The sequence below is a fragment of the Chiloscyllium plagiosum genome, chromosome 2 (genome assembly GCF_004010195.1).
Source record: "Chiloscyllium plagiosum isolate BGI_BamShark_2017 chromosome 2, ASM401019v2, whole genome shotgun sequence".
NCBI classification, from domain to species: Eukaryota; Metazoa; Chordata; class Chondrichthyes; order Orectolobiformes; family Hemiscylliidae; genus Chiloscyllium; species Chiloscyllium plagiosum.
In genome coordinates, this window is record NC_057711.1 from 104,131,729 (window position 1) to 104,153,170 (window position 21,442).

The 21,442-nt window shown below is 40.2% G+C and overlaps 1 protein-coding gene across 1 annotated transcript in view; it reads left to right on the plus strand.

Annotated features, from left to right (window-relative positions):
- dnah6 (dynein, axonemal, heavy chain 6) overlaps positions 1–21,442 on the plus strand; it is a 341,236-nt gene that overhangs the window by 149,861 nt on the left and 169,933 nt on the right. Inside the window, exons 34-40 of the mRNA XM_043705917.1 lie at positions 5,243–5,350; positions 5,608–6,163; positions 8,261–8,383; positions 10,350–10,532; positions 15,108–15,251; positions 19,304–19,525; positions 20,323–20,470. Coding sequence (XP_043561852.1) covers positions 5,243–5,350; positions 5,608–6,163; positions 8,261–8,383; positions 10,350–10,532; positions 15,108–15,251; positions 19,304–19,525; positions 20,323–20,470 — 1,484 coding nt within the window. The remainder of the gene's footprint in view (positions 1–5,242; positions 5,351–5,607; positions 6,164–8,260; positions 8,384–10,349; positions 10,533–15,107; positions 15,252–19,303; positions 19,526–20,322; positions 20,471–21,442) is intronic.

Here is a 21,442-nt window from a genome sequence, read left to right on the forward strand (position 1 = left end):
TGGGGATGGAAATATATCCCTGGTGGTGGGGTCTGTTTGGAGGTGGCGGAAATGACGGAGGATGATACGATGTATCTGGAGGTTGGTGGGGTGGAAGGTGAGGACCAGTGGGGTTCTGTCCTGGTGGCGATTGGAGAGGCGGGGTTCAAGGGTGGAGGTGTGGGGAGTGGAGGAGATGCGGTGGAGAGCATCGTCGACCACGTCGGAGGGGAAATTGCGGAAGGAGGTCATTTGGGTTGTTCGGTATTGGAATTGGTCCTCCTGGGAGCAGATGCGACGGAGGCAAAGGAATTGGGAATATGGGATGGCATTTTTACAGGGAGCAGGGTGGGAGGAGGTGTAATCTAGGTAGCTATGGGAGTTGGTCGGTTTGTAGTAAATGTCTGTGTTGAGTCGGTCGCCCGAGATAGGAAGGGGAGGGAAGAGTCTGAGATGGTCCAGGTAAATTTGAGGTCGTGGTGGAAGGTGTTAGTAAAGTGGATGAACTGCTCAACCTCCTCATGGGAGCACGAGGTAGCGCCAATACAATCATTGATGTAGCGGAGGAAAAGGTGGGGGGTGGTGCCAGTGTAGCTGTGGCAGATGGACTGTTCCACATATTCGATGAAGAGGCAGGCATAGCTGGGGCCCATGCAGGTGCCCATGGCTATTCCTTTGGTTTGGAGGAAATGGGAGGATTGGAAGGAGAAGTTGTTCAGAGTGAGGACCAGTTCAGTCAGTCAAAAGAGGATGTCAGTGGAAGGGTACTGATTGGGTCGGCGGGAGAGGAAGAGGCGGAGGGCTTGGAGGCATTCGTGATGGGGGATGGAAGTGTATAGGGACTGGACGTCCATCGTGAAGATAAGGCGTTGGGGCCAGGGAAGCGAAAATCATGGAGGAGGTGGAGGGAGTGGGTGGTGTCCCGAACGTAGGTGGGGAGTTCTTGGATTAAGGGGGACTGGACAGTGTCGAGGTATGCAGAGATGAGTTCGGTGTGGCGGAGCAGGCTGAGACAATGGGTCGGCCGGGGCAGTCGGGTTTGTGGATTTTCGGCAGGAGGTAGAAACGGGCAGTGCGGGGTTGTGGGACTATGAGGTTGGAAAGGGTGGATGGGAGGTCTCCTGAGGTGATGAGGTTATGGATGGTCTGGCAGATGATGGTTTGGTGGTGGGAGGTGGGGTCAAGGTCAAGGGGGCAGTACGAGGAGTTGTCCGCGAGTTGGTGCCTAGCTTCAGCAGTGTAAAGATCGGTGCACCAAACTACCACTGCGCCTCCCTTGTCTGCTGGTTTGATGGTGAGGTTGGGGTTGGAGTGGAGGGAGTGGAGGGCTGCGCGTTGTGAGGGTGAGAGGTTGGAGTGAGTGAGACGGATGGACAGGTTGAGGCGTTCAATGTCGCGGCGGCAGTTGGATATGAAGAGATCGAGGGTGGGTAAGAGGCCAGCACGGGGTGTCCAGGTGGATGGGGTGTGTCAGAGGGTGGGCGAGAGTCCTGGTTGAAGAAGTAGACGCGGAGGCGAAGGCAGCGGAATAAATGCTCGATGTCTAGCCGCATGTCGAACTCATTGATCCGGGAACATAGGGGGATGAAGGTAAGGCCTCTGCTGAGGACTGATCGTTCATCCTCAGAGAGGGGGAGATCTGGAGGGATGGTGAAAATACGGCAGGGCTGGGAGCTAGGACCTGGGACTTGGTGTGGGGCTGGAGTTGGTCGTGGGGGTGGAGTTGGTCGTGGGGCGGAGATTGACGTGGGGGCGGAGATCGGCGTGGGAGTAGCGTAGCGTGCGGTGTGGTCCTTGAGCAGGTGAGTGACATCACTGGGGGTGGAAGTTGCTGCGGCGACGGCAGCTCCGGGGGCGGAAGTGAGGTTTGTTCCAGAATGATATCAATGGTTTAACTGAGTGGGTAGAAATATGGTGAATGGGATTCAATCCATATAAATGTGCAGGAGTGTATTTGGTGAGGGAACACAAAGCTAGTGAATCCACAATAAATGAGAGGACATTATAGGGGAAGTGAGACATTTTGGAGTGCATGGTCATAGGTCCTTTGGAAATGGCAGGACAGGTGAATAAGTTCTGAAGAAAAGCTTTTGGACTTGAAACCCTTTGTTCTGTTTCTGTTTCTGTTTCTGATGCTGCTAGACTTGCTGAGTTTCTCCACTATCAACTGCCTGAAGCAAAATCAGATAATGTGGGAAAGAAAAATAAGGGAAAACTTTTTTTTGGATGAAGTGTGGAATACAGAAATAGTGATGCAATCCTGCAGCTATATAAGATACTAGTTAGACCACAGCTGGAATTTTGTGCACAATTTTGGTCATTGCATGACAGGAAGGATAAAATTGTTCTGCTGACAATACAGAGAAGATTTAAAATAATGTTGCCAGGACTTGAAAATTGCAGTAAAAGGTAAAGTTAGATCTTGGAAAAGAGGAGCTTGAGGGATGACTTAACTGATGTACACAGAATTATAAAGGTGGGGTAGATGGAGTGGGAAGAAAAGATCTGTTTCTCTTAACAAAAGTTAATTATTAGGAGGAGAGATTTAAAGAAATCTGTAAGTGGGAACATGAGGAAAGAATCTTTTTTTCTTAGTGGGTTGTAAGTGTCAAGAATTTCCTGCCTGATTTTGGTGGTGTAGGCAGAAACTCTCAACTCATTTAAAGAGGTCATGTGCTCTTTGGAAAATAAAGAAATGTCCAGGAAGCTGGGAAGTCAAATTGTGTGGGAAGTATTGGGAATGCCAGATCCCCTCCTACTGGTGGCAAAATGGTATGGCAATGGGAGTTTTGTCTGCTAAGAGCTCAATTAAGTAACTAAAGTGGGAAGTTAAGAGCTTGTATAATTTGACGACACTGGCTGTCTTTATAGGAGTGGAGTGCTTTGTTTGAACACTTCATAGCTTAAGGAGGTTTCCGATCTCTTAGCCAATTTTGGACCCAATGTTCCACTTTTCCTGGGATCCCATGTGTACTCACTTTCTTCACCAGGCTGCCATAAGCATTGCTAACATTCACATAGACCATGCCAAACCCATTATTTTCATCAGCAAGATTTCATACTTAAGTTTCCTAATTCTCACAAGCAACTACCTAAAGATCTCAATCAGGCCAAGATCAAGTGAAATGAGCTCTCAGCCTGTCGATCCCTCTTGACAGATATTTTTCTACCACCATTCTTGTAAATTATTTTGGACCTTCTCTCGTGCCTCTGTTTGTGCTCCACTAACTTCTAAGCTTTCAGCAGAACATTTTACATAAAGACTGGCAAAAATGTGGAATTTTCAATGACCCAGAGTTGTTCAGAAGAATACCATAAATTCATTTATGATGAAGTTAGATAAATACATGAAGGAGAACGGAATAGAATAATCTGTTGATAATGCCAGATGAAGAAAGCTTAGAAGAGATACATGTGGAGCACAAACAACAGCATAAGCCAGTTGTCCAATTTGCCTGTTTCTGTGATGTACATGTATACTGTACTACTTAACAAAGAAAAGATTATCTTTTCAATAAGCAATTATCAATATAGCATAAATATTGGTGTTCCTTTGTCTTTTCATGAATAGAATTTGATGTTAATCTGCTCAAAATCATTATTGTTCAGATGCTGTTCAGTGCGGATCAAGACAGAATGCAATATTGTTCGAGGCTGAGCTATTTTCAGTAGCTGAATTAATGAACGGCTCTCAATTAAAACGTCAGATGGGGACCTGTCTGAATTATTGTTGAGTGTTCAGTTCACTTAGATTCACTCAAATGCACCAAAACAGCTTGTGCCCACATGTAACACGGCCTGGACAACATTCAGTTTATGGGCTGACAAGTGGCAAGTAATGTTCATGCCACACAAGTACCATTTCTAAAATAAAAGATGAATCTAACCAACTCCCCTTGACATTCAGCAGCTTTGCTATTGCTGAATCCCCCAATATCAACAACCTGAATGTTACCATTGATAAGAAACTGAACTGGTCTAGCCAGTAAATATAGAGCAACTCAAATGTTGCCAAGGCTGAACCAGGCAATGTGATGGAATACAATCCTCTTGCCTAGATGAGTGCAGATTCAACACTTATGAAACCAGATGTTACAAGTCAAAGTAACATCTTGACTGGCACCCATCCATCACTTCAAACGTTCACTGGAACAGAGCGCAAGCAGTGTGTACCATCTACAAGATATGCTACTGCAACTCACCAGCCTCTTTTGATTGTACCTTCGAAATCTGCAATCCCTACTACCTAGAAGAACAAGGACAGCAGTTTCCTGGGGTCATCATCATCTGCACATTCCCTTCTTGAGTCATATGCTACCCTGAATTTGAAATCTGCCGGCTTTCCTCTCCTATTGCTGTCTCAAAATCCTGAAGCTTCTTATCCAATACAATGGGAATACCAACACCACATATGTTGCAGTAATTCAAGATACTGGTTTATGTGTTCAAGGTCATTCACGGATTCCAGAACCTACCACATCCCAAAAACCAACAACTAAAACCCCATTGATATGAGTACTTAACAACTTTATCTAATGTATAAATCTGAAAAGAAATTGTACAAGTGTTTGACAAGCTAAATAAAAGTGTTAAAATGTTGCCCTGCAACCACCCAAATTCTTTGAGATTTCTAAAAATGTGGAAAATTATGAACCTAATTTAAGAATCACAAGGAGAATTTTCAGAGGAATATTTTTTGGAGTAGATGATGGTAGTATTGAAGAGCTAAATTTGGAAACATTGCTAATAATGAAAGGATAGATACACATCCCAAAAAAAGAAAACATGCATGGTGTAATTTAGATGGAAGAGGGAGTGCTTAAAAGCACAAAGAACTGTTAGGAAGACAGGAAATGTATGTCAAATAACTGTAGGTAAATATTATGCTAATGTGTGTATAGGCAGAATTAATTGTTGCGGAGCAGCATATAATCATGTTTCTCCTGGATGTAATCTCATGCTGGTCCAAAGTCATAGCCCTAGTTGCAGTGAATAGGACCATTCCAGGGTGCACAAGACTTCTTGTGATGTCATAATCTTATTGAAGTAAATGTGGAAATTAGATATTTTGTAGTTTTCAGTGTTCTAAAGCAGATTTCACACACACACACACACATATATATATATACATATCTCGGTATATGTTACAATTTCATGAGAATAAAAATACTCATTTTCCCAAAATATCATTTTTGATGTGTATTTAGTTTCATGTATTTAGCTTTGAAGATAATTTAATATACCATTCACTTCTTCCGTTTAGGTCTTTGAAGAGAGAGAACCCAAATTTGAGTGAGGATGTTGTGTTGATTAGAGCCTTGAGAGATTCTAACCTCCCAAAATTTCTGTCAGATGATGCAGTGCTTTTCGGGTAAGTAATGAGTTCTTTTCATTTGACCATCTGAACAAGAAATTCACTATTATCTCTTCAATCTGTTCACATTCTTTTGAATTGTCCTTAAATTTTCATTTAACCCTGAACATGCAAATTCACTGTGTTCTTCAAAAGGTCTCAGAAAAATTGATCATGCTCATACATTACTAAAAGAACAAATATTGAATAGTGCATGCTTTGCAATGGTTTGACAATAGATTACAGTGATTTTTTTTCTTTGTTTCTCTCTTCAGTGGAATCCTTTCCGATTTATTTCCAGGAGTTGTTATTCCAGACCATGATTATGGTTCATTCGAGAAAACAGCTATTGATGTTATGCTTAGCCGTGGCCTGCAACCTGTCTCTACTATGATTGTGAAGATCATACAACTGTATGAAACCATGATTGTGCGGCATGGTGTTATGTTAGTTGGACCTTCTGGAAGTGGAAAAACTACAGTTTATCAAGTTTTGGCAGATACTCTTGGGACTTTGCACAGTGCTGGTGAGGATGATCCAAACTATCAACCAGTAAAAACTTATGTGCTAAACCCCAAGTCAATCACAATGGGTGAATTGTATGGTGAAGTAAATAATGTGACAATGGAGTGGAATGATGGTCTAATGGCACTTAGTGTTCGTGCAGCTGTGAATGATGTAAGTCATAACCACAAATGGATCATCTGTGATGGTCCTGTTGATGCACTGTGGATTGAGAATATGAACACAGTCCTTGATGATAATAAGATGCTCTGCCTTGCAAACAGTGAACGGATTAAACTCACTCCATATATTCACATGGTCTTTGAGGTAAATGATTCTAGTTTTGTTTAATATGTGCTTTAAAATTTGGGACTGCATCAGTGGTACACTTATGGAATCTCAGTATCAAAGGCAATGTTTTAACAACCAGTGAAGGGGGAATTCAGGTGTGATTGTTATGGGAAAGGAGCTGTTAAAGAGCTGGAAAATGATGATGTATTTGGAATTCAATACCCTGTCCACTCTTGAATTTCACCCAGGGTAGTATGTAGGTGATTCATTAAATATACAAAAATACACTTAACTCTGGATTGAACACAGCATTCTGGCTTTAAAAGATTCCCGAGCTCTGTGGAGCCCATTGGTGCCACTGAGGAAAGAGCGCAGCTGGGGTGTTAATCCAATGAATCTGGTAGGCTGGGAAACCTTCAAACAATGAAACTGCAGCCATGTTTGTGTGAGAGATTACTGTCCACAGTACTACTTCTGAGAGTGCATTCATTCTGTTTGACAGGTAGTCTCCTACTTCTTGAAAGTCAGTTCACCTGTTTTTGACTTCATTCCGCTTTATCTGCTCTTTCTTACTGCTTGCACTTTAAGAACAGTTTATGCAGCTCTTTCTTCTGACTTTGACAAAGAGCATAAGGAACTGTATTAGCAAAGCAATAGGAACATCTGTAGAAACTGTTTTCTTTTCAATAACATGTCACTCCATAGGGCAGAAATAACAAACATGGAAAACTACTGAAAAAAGGCATACAAGCCTTATTGCATAGTGAATCAGCTCCCTCAATATGCAGTTGGAGAATAGATGTTCAACTCTAACAATATGCAATATGTTTGAGCAGGATATTCAGATCTTGTAAGAGATCACTGCTGCCATATGCAACTGCCTGGAGCAAGATGTATTTTACAGTTGACTAGGTGGGCACCCATTGCTAGAATTTGACAAGTTGCCAAAGTGGATCTCACCAGGCCAGCATTCCCCCTACCTGCTCTTTTGAATTTTCTGCTCTCTTGGCCAGTAGAGAGTTGAGTTTGAGAGAAATAGGTTGGACAGGAATGAAGGACAAACTTTGTGGAGAATATCTGAAAGGCATGGCATAAAGGTGAGGCTGATGGGTGGGTGATCAGAAAGAGAGATGACATGATGTCTGAAAAGACACTAAGGAGTAAATCTGCAAGTTGTTGGTCTGATGATTTTTATGCAGGAGAATGCTGTGAGCATGTATACAACTTACCATCAGGATGAATTGTGCCACTCACATTTCCAACTTCCTTGAAGTCTTTGAAACCCTTTGATCATTCTCTCCAAGTTTGAGGGACCATGCTTCTGTAGCAAACACCACCCCCTCCCCCCCCTCCCCCATTCCAAGGTACTTCCATTTAAGCTTATTTGGTTGGAGAGACTGGCCACCTTTTCCCATTCCTGGTAAATGCCACCTCATTTCAGTTCCTCAGATCCGTTTGGGCAATTTCCAGAAAGTATTTTAGACCTGGGGCGATGAATGTATATTTCTGCAATTCTGACCACCATCACAATTCTTTAGCCTCCTTTAATAGTTTTCCACTATGTAATCCCACCTGACCTCTCTGATTACTGAGGAGACAAGAAAGCTGGATGTTAATGCTGTGATTGATTACAGCCAAAGCAACATCCAGTACTGAATCAAACATGTCCCAACTTGCTATTATCCTCCCAGTTTTGCACAGTTCTCTGAGGATACATTTGAAGCCTAAAGTCTCGACTGCCTTTACAGTCTGCCAGAGGGTTGGTCTACATTAGTACCAGCATTGTTTAAGCAAACAGGTGATCCTATTTTTAAGATAGTTGGTTATACCAGCAAACATTATGCTGACATATATGGCATTCACTTTGCTGTTTTTGTGAAAACAGCCCATTAATTTTATTCTAAAATATATCTTTTGCAGTCCACATGTGATCTAATTAAAATGGTCAGTCAAATGATATGTTTAAATAATTTTACAAGCATCTGACTATTTGTCATTTTCACAACTTCTTAAATTATTTGGTGATTATACTCAATCTGTTATTAATTAGTTCTGATTGCAGTGCTATTACACAACAGTTAGTAACAGAAATAGATGGTCAATTTATGAGAAATTCTTTTTGCTACCTTCCAGGTGCAAGATTTAAAAGTGGCCTCTCCTGCCACTGTTAGCAGGTGTGGGATGGTTTACATTGATGCTGATGAACTTAAATGGATGCCATACGTGCAAACATGGATGGCTAGCCATGCAGATCGTGTAAGACACAAAATTTGTAAATTGTAATCCAAGTGTAGTAGAATAGAAGTGTTCTTTTAAAGAAAAACTCCGAATGAACCATTTCACCTTTTCCTGAATATACATGCTCATTTCATGAACACTTGATATTACCTTATCAATATAATCCTGGAGCATTTTCATTTCTGCCCCAAATGGTTTTATAAAGCACCTTTCTGTTTAAATTTCTTGTGCCTTTTGAGGTTTTTAGCATTTAATTTCCTCATTTCCACACCCACTATTTAGATACAGAAAAATATTGTTTACTTCTCTTCACTATGATGGAGAAACAGATATTTGGGATGGGAAGAGAGGTCAAGTTCAAGATCTTAACTTATTGGAATGTACTGCCTCTTTGTGGTGTTGGATTTTAATCTTCTGATTTCAGCAGAGGTGCAGGACAGTCCCTGGCAGTCAGCTTTGAAAATGATAACCAACTTCCAGTCAGTTATTGAAATTTGTTTTTCATGGGTAGATACCAGAATATCCAATTTTCCCACTTTGGTACAGCAATGCTCAAGTGTGTTCCTGGGCACTGCTCTGTGATTTAGGAGAAATTCTCTTTATGTATGCAAACCCCTTATGTGTGTTGCCCAGTCTGCACCTCAAAGCTCTCCTAAGCTTTTGGAGCACATTACTTGATTTTTTTGGGGGGGCCATGAAAAGTTGGGTGGAAACTTCATGAGTTTTGAGAGCATTTGGGGTGGAGGAGAGAGGTCAGGTTAAGGATGTTGACTTTTTGGAATATGCTACCTCCTAGTGGCATTGCATTTTAATCTTCTGATTTCAACAGAGTGCAGGACATCTCCTGGAAGTCAGCTTAGATCCTGCTTTGAATATCATGATCAACCTCCAATGACTTCATTGGGGGCTGCCCTATAAATTTAACAATGTTCTAGAAAAACCACAAGTCCCTTTACAGCAACATCGTGACAAAATTTGACATTAAACAATATCAAGAGAATTTAAGACAAGTGATAAAAAGTTAGATCAAAGCGGTAGGTTTTAAGAGTCATCTTAAATGAAGCAATATGGGTGGTGCGATTTAAGGAGAGAATTCCAGGTTTTCAGGCCCCAAGAAGATGAAGACACAGTTGCCAATTGTAGAGCGAAAGAAAGATGCAAGAGGCCAGAAGTAGAGGGTCATTGCATGCCTAGAGGATCTTACAAAGATATGGAGAGGCAAAACTATGGAGACTTTCAACATGAGTCTGACAATTTTGAAATCTGGCTGTAAGACCTTTGTTAACCAGCATGTGTTTTCAGTAAATGAGACTTGTTGGCAGTTAGAAAATGGGAAATGGAATTTTGGATGATTGTAGCTTATAGAGAGTGGAAGATGCGGAACTGTTATGGGAGCATTGGAATAGTTAGGTTTTTAGAACTAACCACAGCTTGAATGAGGGTTTCAGCAACATCTAATCTGAGGCAGTGCAAGAGATTTGCTTTGTTAGTGGAATTATGTTACCTTGGTGATGGAAAAAATAAGGGTTGGGAAGCTCATCTTAGTGTTAACTGGAATGTTGAGATTATAAGCAGTGTAGTTTTGCCTTGAATTGTGGATGGATTAGAGAATAAAGTTAATCGTTAAGTGTAGAGTTTTTTGCAGAGACTGAAGAATATTAAGTATGTTGTTAAAGTTATAATTGTTTTGCTGTTTTGGAAATGGGCTTGTGTGTCAAACTTCCTTAATCCAAAAAAAAATTCCTTGCTGTGTGACAGTTGACAAAATGAAATTATAGTATAGTGACAGTTTGTTTAGATTTTAATTTGATTGGTGTTTGTTTTGATTACTTGTCTTGGTGTGATCATTTAAGTACTCTGGAGTTATAAAATTGTACAGTGTAATGTTGAATTCAACCTAATGTCTGAATGATAAGGATCATTAATGTTTCTGAACTGAAAATAAATCAATGGAATTCTAAATATATGTCTAATGTCTGTTTAGATTCCTTTAGAACCACAGCAGTATCTAATGGGACTTTTTGCAAGCTGTGTCGAAAATGGGCTGCACTTTGTGAACAAGAAATGCACACAGGCCATCTCTCAGGTTGACATTAGTAAGGTCACAACTCTCTGTTGTCTCCTTGAATCTCTGCTATTGGGAAAAGGTGGCCCAGATCTCCAGATGGTACGTGAAATAGTCTCTGTACTATAGAAGTAACTTAACAGTATACAAAGATCAATACAGCACAGGAACAGGTTTTTCAGCCCTCTGAGCCTGCACTAACACATTTTGCCCTTCCATATTAAAAATGTCTTCATTTACAGGATTCGTAATCCTCTAACCCCTTCCTATTCATGTATTCATCCAAGTGCTTCTTGAATGCTGCTATTGTGTCTGCATTCATCACCACTTCAGGCAGCACATTCCAGGCACTCACCACCCTTTGTGTGAAAATCTTGTCTTGAACATCTCTTTTAAACTTACCCTGCTGCACCTTGAAACTGTGTACCCTCGTAATTGACCTCTCCGCTCTGAAGAGAAAGCCTCATACTTTCCACTCTTGTAAACTTCTGTCAAATCGCTGCTCAATCTCCTGCATTCCAGTGAAAACAAAGCCAATCTATCCAACCCTACTTCATAACTAAAATACCCCATAGTAGGCAATATCCTGGTAAACATTTTCTGTACCCTGACCAAAGCATCCACATCCTTCTGGTAGTCTGGTGACAAGAACGGTACACAACATCCAAGTGTGGCTTAATTAAAGTTCTATAAAGTTGCAGCATGCCTTGCCTATCCTTATACGCAATGCCCATTCCAATGAAGGTAAGCATGCCATAAGCCTTTTTTTACTACCTTACTTACCTGTGCTGCCATCTTCAGTGATCTGTGGTCCTGCACACCCAAATCCCTCTGCATATCAAAACTCTTAATGGTTCTGCCACTATATTATCCTTTCACTATACTTTCCACTTGCACTTGACCTACCAAAATGCATCACCTCACATTTGTCTGGATTAAACTCCATCTGCCATTTTTCTGTCCATGCCTCCAACTGATCTATATCCTACTGTATCCTCTGACAATCCTCCTCACTATCCGCGACACCACCAATCTTTGTATCATCCTCAAACTTAATAATTAGACCAGCCTTGCTTTCTTTCAAATCATTCCTGTAGACCACAAACAGCTGAGGTCCCAGCATTGATCCCTGTGGAACACCACTAGTCATAGCCCTCCAATCCAAAAACTATCCTTCCACCGCTACCCTCTGTCTCCTATGACTAAGCCAGTTCTGTATCCATATTGTCAACTTACCACTGATACCATCTGACTTCACCTTTTGTACCAGTCTGCCATGAAGGACCTTGTCAAAGGCTCTACTGAAATCTATGTAGACAACGTCAATCATTTTTCCCTTTTGTCACCTCCTCAAAAAAAACTCAATCAAGTTAGTGAGGCATGACCTCACCCACAGTAAACCATGCTGTCTATCACTAATAGGGCCACTCACTTCTAAATGCATATAGGTCTTATCCCTGAGAATCTTTTTCAATAATTTTCCTACCACTGATGTGAGATGTACAGGCCTGTAATTTCCTGAATTATCCCTGCTACCCTTTTAAAAGAATGGGACAACATTGGCTGTTCTTTAGTCCTCTGGAATCTCATCTATGGCCAAAGAAATCATCAAAGATGTCTGTCAATGCCTCAGCAATTTGTTCTCTTTCCACCCTCAATATCCCATCAGAACCCCAGGGCCTTACCCACCTTAATACTTTTTTTAAGATGCAGAACACTTCTTCCTTTTTAATAGTAACTTGGTTTAGAAATTTGACACTCACTTCCCTGAGATAATCCTCCACCAGTTGCTTTTCTTTGGTGAATACTAACACAAAATATTCATTTAGGACCTCACCTACTACTTCTGGGTCCATACGTAGATTCCCATCTTTGTCCTTGAGTGGGCCAACCCTTTCCCTGGCTACACTCTCTTGCTCTTTATATATGTATTAGAAGTCTTGGGATTCTCCTTAATTCACTTTACTAATGACTTTTTATGACCCCTTTAAGCCTTTCTAGTTCCTTGTTTAAGTTTTTTCCAACTTTCCTTATATACTTCAAGGGCTTCTTCAGTTCCCATCCTCCTAGCCCTTATGGGTGATTCCTTTTATCTTTTTGACTAAGGTTCTAACAGCCCTGGTCATCCAAGGTTCACGCAACTTGCCAAACCTATCCTTCACTCTACTGAACTTTTTTCATGCCATTTGAAATACTCCCATGTGTCCAATTTGGATTTACCCTCAAACAGCTGCCTCCAAGCAACATTCTCTGGTTCCTGCCTAATATTGTTGTCGTTCACTTTTCCCCAGTTTTATTACCTTCACCTGAGGACTACTGTTATCTCTATCTATGAGTATTTTAAAACTCATGGTATTATGGTCACTACTCCCGAAATGCTCCCTCACTGAAGCTTTACGGACCTCACTGGGCTCATTTCCCAAAATCAGGACCAGTATAACCTCTTCCCTGGTTGGACTGTTTACATACTGTGTCAAGAAACCCTTCTGAATGGTCCTTATACGTTCTGTCCCATCCAAGCCCCTAGCATGTGGTGAGTCCAAGGCAATATAGGGGAAGTTAAAATCATTCACTAGAACAACCCTGCTGGTTTTACATCTTTCAAAATCTGTCTACATGTTCTCTTCACTATCTCCCATTGGCTGTTGGGAGGCCCTCGTCATTGTGGTTTCACCTTTCCTGTTCCTGAATTCTATGCATATTGTCTTGCTGCACAAGATGTATCCTCCCTCAGTACAACTGTGAGATACTCCTTTACCAGTAATGAAACTTCCCCACTCCTTTTACACACCCTTCTATCACATCTGAAACATCTAAATCTGGGACATTTAGCTGCCAGTCCAATCTGTCTTTCAGCCATGTCTCTGTAGTGGCAATAATGTTATAGTTCAAGTACTAATCTAAGTTCTGAGGAAGGGTCACTGGACCTGAAATGTTAACTTTGATTTCTCTTCATAGATGCTTCCACACCACCTGAGCTTTTCCAGCAATTTCTGTTTTTGTCTCTAAGCTCAACTGCCTTGCTTATTATACTTCTTGCATTGAAAAAACATGATTTCAGGCCACCTGCTCTTTCCAGCAGCATTTCCCTGCCTATTTTAAGTCATGTTTGCTTTGTTTTCTACCTCTCCTTCAATTTTCACCTACTGCCCTATGATTTCTGTCCCCCTGCCACACAAGTTTAAGCCCTCCCTAACCAAGTACCCCCACAAGGGCAACAATCCCAGTCCTGGTATGTTGCTGATGTATAGACCTTTACTAGATGCAAGCAACAATCACAGATCTGACAAAAACACCAGTAACTGGGGAGGTTTACAAATATGGCTTAGAAAATATTTTATTTGTATTTGTATGAAGCTGCACCATTTCCAGTGGATTTGATTTATTGCATGACCCTCATCTTTAGCTAATAGAGGAATGCCAATAATCTTTACCATTAGTAAAGCATTAATTGTATTAAGATCTACAGCAAAACATTAACTTACAAAGATAACTTTTATAACCATAGTCCTCAAATCTATTTAGGATGCAATTACCAAACAGCAAGAAATTATGGCATACATCCCATAGTAGTTTGCATCTTATTGTGAGCATGGTGTTCATTCATTTTATTGAGCAGGAGGTTTGGCTGAACAGACATACAAAGGCCAAACTTTCCATCCCAACACCACAGATTTTCATTGAAGATGATACTTTCGACAACACAGTGGACCAATCTTTGACATCAAAAGTTGAGGAAACAATCAAAATGCAGTCTTTGATTTTGAATACCCTTCAAATTGATACTAAATGTCTCCATGTTATTGTTTGAGATGTAGCACAGATGTGCTTGCCAATTGATGCCCAGATTCTAATCTGGGCAACAGTGAGCTTTTTAGCTCACACTTGTGCTGTGTAGGTGTTGAATAGGCTTTGGGAATTCAGGAGCTGAGGAATTGATATGCTTAGTCCAGTTGCATACCTGGTCAATGGTGACATCCCAGAATCTTACCAGCTGAGAGAATTTAGTGACCTCAAGGCTAGATAGTTAGATTCCCTGTTGTTGGATATGGTCACTTCTGTATTTGTACTGTGCGGGGACTTCAGGAGAAGGCTGAAATAGATAATGTTCTCCAGATTTTTCTTGCTGAAGTTAGATGGAAATGTATCAGCCTTGTCTTTTATACTGTCATTCTGAGTTGCCTTATCAATAAAAATAGGAATGTTTGCGCAACATTCTCCACTTAGTTGTTTAATTTTCCATGCCATTTACAATTGGATGGAGCAGGATATCACCGATTAGATCTGAACCATTTACTGTCGGATCACTTGGCACTATTGCACAAGTTCAGCATGCATGTGATCCTGCGTTGTAATTTGACTAGACTGGCATTTGTTTTTAGATATGCCTGATGCTTAATCCTAGCATGCTCTCCTGCTCTCCTCAATGAATCAAGTTTGCTATCTAGAATGTTTAACAGAAAGAAAAATCAAAATATGGTAATAATATTTTGCTCATATTAATTTTGACAGCTTACTTAACAACTTGTACTTTAGAATCATGCTTTTGAATAATAATTCAAAAGTAATTGCAATTGATTAAAATTAAAAACTTGAAATGTGCTGTGTGTTTCTAAAGAACTGTTGGCTTGTTTCCTTTTTAAATCAAACTGTATAATTATACCATTTGTTTTAAAGGATCCTTCGCAATTGAATGGTGTTATTTGTCAGACATTTGCCTTCTGTTATATTTGGTCCATTGGAGGAAACTTGACTGAAAACTATTGGGATGCCTTTGATTCATTTGTGCGACATCAATTCGAGGATCATCCTGAGGCGAAGGTATCCACAAAGTGGGCAAATAAATAGTGATTTTCAGTGCAATGGCTGGACAAAGTGTTCTCTCACAGATCCCCTGCCTGTTAGGAATATTCTCTTTCCTTTTGCACAGTAATTTTAAGAATTTTTGCTAAACATCAGCTCGGGCTTTTGCTCCCATCCTGGGAAATCCTCATGGTTTAGACAATGAAGGACTTGTTACATTGCTATTGAATGCTGATGGGGTCAGTATTTCAGGCCAGTCTGAAAGCTGATCTTGAGCTGTGAAAAAAATTTCTTTTTGGCTGGGTGTTACTCTATATACAATTAATCCTATTTTTGACCAATAGAGCATTGTAAAAGAAAACAGGGCTCCAATCAAATTGATAAATCCATCTCAGGATACATATATGCCGACCTTAACCAACAAAATAATGAAATAGTAAAAGTACTGAACTACAATGAGGATGTTTCTTAATAGGCAGGAATTAAAGTGATCATTTAAGGAAGAGATGAAGAGCATTTTGTTCATAATACATTTCCTTGCTAGATGTTTCTCTATTTATTCCAGAATCAAAATGATATAAGTTCTTGTTTTCTGATTTTAAAGTCGAGCAAACGCAGCTTTTATTATCCATCTGTATGCAAATACGTTTTATCAAGCAAAATGTAGACTTCTGTTAGAGGGTTATAATGCACTTTGGCATATTGGATGTAAGCCCACAACCGTTTACCAGAAACAAAATCTGATGACTAACCTTTTACTTTCAATTTATCTTGACTTTGATTGTGTATTTCATTTAAAACTTTGTCAATAATGTTTATATGATACCATTTCTGGTTGTCATGTTGGCTATAATTATGTCTGCTTCTGTTAATGTACTGATATGCCAACCTTGATTTTAACCGTGATCAGAGGATACATATCTCTAAGTGTTAAGGTTGATTATAAACTGCATAGCTTAATAGATTGTTTGTAATTATTCATGTCACAGACTTCACTTCAGTTAGTTTAGTTTATTTTTACTTTAAAATGAGTGAAAAGGAAATGGTCTTTGGTAAAGGTCAGAAATTCCTGAGTGAACCGACAAACTGAATGTTATTCCTCTTTCAAGTCCCTCATATTTTCCTAATATTGCCTTTGCCCTTCTCCCACCACTATTGAGGCTTCTCCCCCAACATCTAATTCCCTCACTTTGTCTTCTCCATTTTCATCAGGTTTTCCTTCCTATCTGATTCCCTGATTTGTGTTTTGCCATTTTCGTTCAGATTTTCCTTCTCAGTATCCTTTTGCATAATTGATTTCTTCTCCTTTCAGGCTTTTTCTCTCATTTATCCCAATCTTGCCATACTGCCTTAATTACGCTTCAATTTGTGAATATGTTTTAAGTTGCCAAGTAAATGAACATGCCATTCACAGATGTTAACTGTAACTAATTAACAAAGAAAAAGGAAAATTACTGGAGGTGGCTAACGTGGTGCCACTGTTTAAGAAGGGTAGTAAGGACAAACCAAGGAACTGTAGACCAGTGAGCCTGACGTTGGTGGTGGGCAAGTTGTTGGAGGGAATCCTGAGGGACAGGATGTACATGTATTTGGAAAGGCAAGGACTGATTAAGGATAGTCAACATGGCTTTGTGTGTGGAAAATCATGTCTCACAAACTTGACTGAGTTTTTTGAAGAAGTAATCTCCAAAGCATCCACATCCTTTTAGTAATGTGGCGAACAGAACTGTATGCAGTATTCCAAACGTGGCCGAACCAAAGTCTTATACAACTGTAACATGACTTGCCAACTCTTGTGCACAATACCCCTGTGTACAAAGGTCCTGAACACTCAGATCTCTCTGCACATGAATTTTCCCCAGGACTTTTACATTTATTGTATAGTTCACTCTTGAATTGGATCTTCCAAAATGCGTTACCTCGCATTTGCCCGATTGAACTACATCTATCACTTCTCTGCCTAACTCTCCAGTCTATCTATATTCTGCTGTATTCTTTGACAATTCCTTCACTATCTGCTATTCAATCAATCTTAGTGTCATCTGCAAACTTGTTAATCAGACTATCTATTTCTTCCTCCAAATTGTTTATGTATATCACAAACAACAGTGGTCCTAGCACAGATCCCCGTGGAACACCATTGATCACAGGTCTCTATTTTGAGAAACTCCCTTCCATTACTACTCTCTGTCTCCTGTTGCTCAGTAAGTTCTCTATCTATCCAGCTAGTACATCCTGGCCTCCATGCGACTTCACCTTCTCCATCAGCCTACCATGGGGAACCTTATCAAATGCCTTACTGAAAACCATGTATATGACATCTAAGCTCTTCCCTCATCAATCAACTTTGTTACTTCCTCAGAGAATTCTATTAAGTTGGTAAGACGTGACCTTCCCTGCACAAAACTATGCTAGCTAACACTGATGAGCCCATTTTCTTCCAAATGGGAATAAATCCTATCCCTCAGTATCTTCTCAAGCAGCTTCCCTACCACTGGCATCAGGTTCACCAGTCTATGAATCCCTGGACTATCCCTCTTAAACAAGGGGATAACATTAGCAATTTTTCAGTCCTCTGGGATCTCACCCATGTTCAAGGTTGCTGCAAAGATATCTGTTAAAGTCCCAGCTATTTCATCTCTCGATTCCCTCAGTAACCTGGGATAGATCCCATCAGGACCTGTGGACCTGTCCACCTTAATGCCTTCTAGATTACTCAAAACTTCCTCCCTCCTTATACCGACTTGACCTAGAGAACATCTATCCCTAACCTCAACATCTGTCATGTCTCTCTCTTTGCATCTCATTAAGAATCTCACCCGTTTTCTCTGACTCCAAGCATTACTTTCCTCCTTTGTCCTTGAGTGGGCCAACCCTTTCTCTAGTTACCCTCTTACTCCTTGTATATGAAATAAGGCTTTGGGATTTTCCTTAACCCTGTTTGCTAAAGATTTCTCATGACCCCTTTTAGCCCTTTTAATTCCTTGTTTTAGGTTTGTCCTGCATTCCCAATATTCTTCCAAAGCTTCGTCTGTCTTCAGACGCCTAGACTTTATGCTTCCTTTTTCCTCTTATCTAGTCTCACAATTTCACCGTCATCCATGGTTCTCTAATCTTGCCATTTATATCCCTCATTTTCACAGGAACATATCTCTCCTGAATTCCAATCGATCTCTCTTTAAAAGCCTCCCATATATCAAATGTGGATTTACCTTCAAACAGCTGCTCCCAATCTACATTCCGCAGCTCCTCCCGAATTTTGGTATAGTTGGCTTTTCCCCAGTTTAACATTCTTCCTTTAGGACCATTCTCGTCTTTGTCCATTAGTATTCTAAAACTTACAGAATTGTGATCACTATTCCGAAAGTAATCCCCTACTGAAACTTCAACCACCTGGCCGGGCTCATTCCCCAACACCAGGTCCAGTATGACCCCTTCCCAAATTCAACTAATTACATACTGCTCTAGAAAACTCTTCTGGATACTCCTTACAAATTCTGCTCCAACTAGACCTCTCACACTAAATGAATCCCAGTCATTTTTGGGAAAAGTAAAATCTCCTATCATATCCACCCTGTTGCTCCTACATCTTTCCATAATCTGTTTATGTATTTGTACCTCATTGTAATTTATACACAAGTATAGCTGCCTTTTGTAAGGGGAATAGCAGACAGTTATCAATTTCTCACTGCAGATACATTTACTTGAGTTTTGAACATCCTTATTTGTTTAATTTTGGCTGAGCAAACTTTCTAGCCCATATCCAAATTGTTGCAGTAATTGTCTTTCCAAACTTAGTACTCTGCTCAGAAATTATAATGAAAATGTGAGAATGTTGGATGACTGCTTTTATTTGCCAGTCTTCATGGTGAGCCAGATGAATCAAAATATAACTCACCTTTAGGATGGTACTGTTCTGTATGTTAAAAATTTGAAGTTTCTTATCTAGCCAGCTAACTGGTGCTGTTTATCATTTTACTGGGCTTTCTATGGAGTAATATCTTACTATTATGAACAATAATATTCACAGACTTTGAATTGTTCAAAAAAGCCTTTATTTGTTATCTTAGATACCAACATCTGGTGACCTGTGGAGCTACTACATGGATTTTGACAACAACCGACTAGATCCATGGGACAGAATTATTCCCAGTTTTAAGTACGATAGTGAAATACCTTTTTTTGAAATGCTTGTTCCAACAACAGACACTGTGCGGTTTGGCTATCTGCTGGAAAAGATCCTTGCTGTGAGGCATTCTGTTCTATTCACTGGGATAACTGGAGTGGGCAAGGTATAATGCTATTCTGCTATCGTTTTCTATATTTATTATATTAAAATGATTCAAAGCAGTAGATTTATTTTTAGAAATAAAATATCAGTAAAGATAAGGTATAAGTAAAGTGAAAATATTTTATCTTAATTGCAATGTCAATGTATTATTCTCCATTTTACTATGTGGGTATGTGGCTAATTAGAGCATTTATTTGCTGGCTATAATCCTCTAGTAATTAGTTATCACTGAATCTCAGAGGAATCATACAGAGAAATAAATTGAAACGTTGGCAGCCCTTCATGATCTTTGGACATACCAACATGTTTCACGGGTGGTGAAGTATTTTTAAAATGGAGACACTGTAATAAAACCTCATTCTAACTCTGGACCCTGGTTGAGTGAAAATCCTCAAAGACTGTGTGATCTAGCAGATTACAATTACTGGGTCTCAGTTCCAGTAATTACTGTCATGTCTGGTCATGTAGGATAGACTGTCTTACTATTTCTCGCAACTTGCAATGTGGCTCTTATCATCTCCAGAAAGTGCTGATCTGACTCTAAAGGTATTGTTGCCTTAATTCTTAATTGATAAATTCTGCAAGGTGTCTACTGACAGAGCAGAAGTTCTGACCCATGCTTTTCTAATGCTTCTGGCAGTTTTAAAGTCTGACCATGGAGGAAGTTATTCTTCTCGTGCACCTGCAATGGTATCCCAAAGACCTCATCAAATGAAACTGAGATGACTGATTAAATGAATCACTGTGTGCAGTTTGAAAGATTGGTAGATAATTTTCATTAATTTTTATATGTTTTAGTCCGTGGTTGCGCGAAGTTTGTTGAATCAAATCCAAGATGATGCTGGATATGTCCCCCTTTATATCAACTTTTCTGCTCAAACTTCATCTTCAAGGACACAAGAAATAATTGAATCCAAACTGGAAAAGAAAAGGAAAAATATAATTGGTAAGATGCAATTACATAAATGTTCAAAAATCTCTCTGTATCTCCAAATGGTACACCCATAACATGGTTTTATTATGTTCTCAAGCTTTTTGGTTCTTAAGCTTTTCATTGTGCGTGAGAATGATCAATGTGAGTTTTTTTTTATTTGCAACTCACTGGTACATGCTCAGGAACACCGCCACTTCCAAATTCTCCTCTCAGCCTCAAGTTACCCTGACTTAAAATATGTCACAATTCCCTCACTGCAACTCGATCAAAATCTTGGAATTCTCTTCCAATGCACTGAGGATGACCCTATACCTGAAAGACTGTAGCAGTTGAAGAAGGCAGCTCCCTACCACCTTGTCATGTACAATCTCGTTGATTCAGGCAACAATACCCATACTTCAAGGAAGAAACTTTCAAAAAAAAATCTGGAACACTGAATTCTAGGATTTTCACATTGGAAAAGGGATAGAAGATTAGATTTGACCATGAATTGCGAACCTGGCATTGGAAGCACGTGGTTTTTAGTATAGCGTCTTAGTGCCATTAGGACCTGGTCTACTGCCCCAATAGGCATATGTAAGAGGCAGGAACAGAGATGGCCTAACCCTGGAGTAGGCAGGATTAAAGATCCTCCTTGACAGCCATTGCCATCACTGCCATTTAAAACTTCGTTCATTGCGCTGACAGATCTGAGGAGAATATTCCAAAAAGAATTGTTCTACTGCTTGTCACAGCTTCATTTTCCTTGTTAGTTTATCTGGAAACTCTAAAAACAATGACTGCAGATGCTGGAAAACAGAGTTTAGATTAGGGTGGTGCTGGAAAAGCACAGCAGGTCAGGCAGAATCCGAGGAGCAGTAAAATCGAGGTTTCGGGCAAAAGCCATTCATCAGGAATACAGGCAGAGTGCCTGAAGAATGGAGAGATAATTGAGAGGAAGGTGGGGGTGGGGAGAAAGTAGCATAGAGTACAATAGGTGAGTGG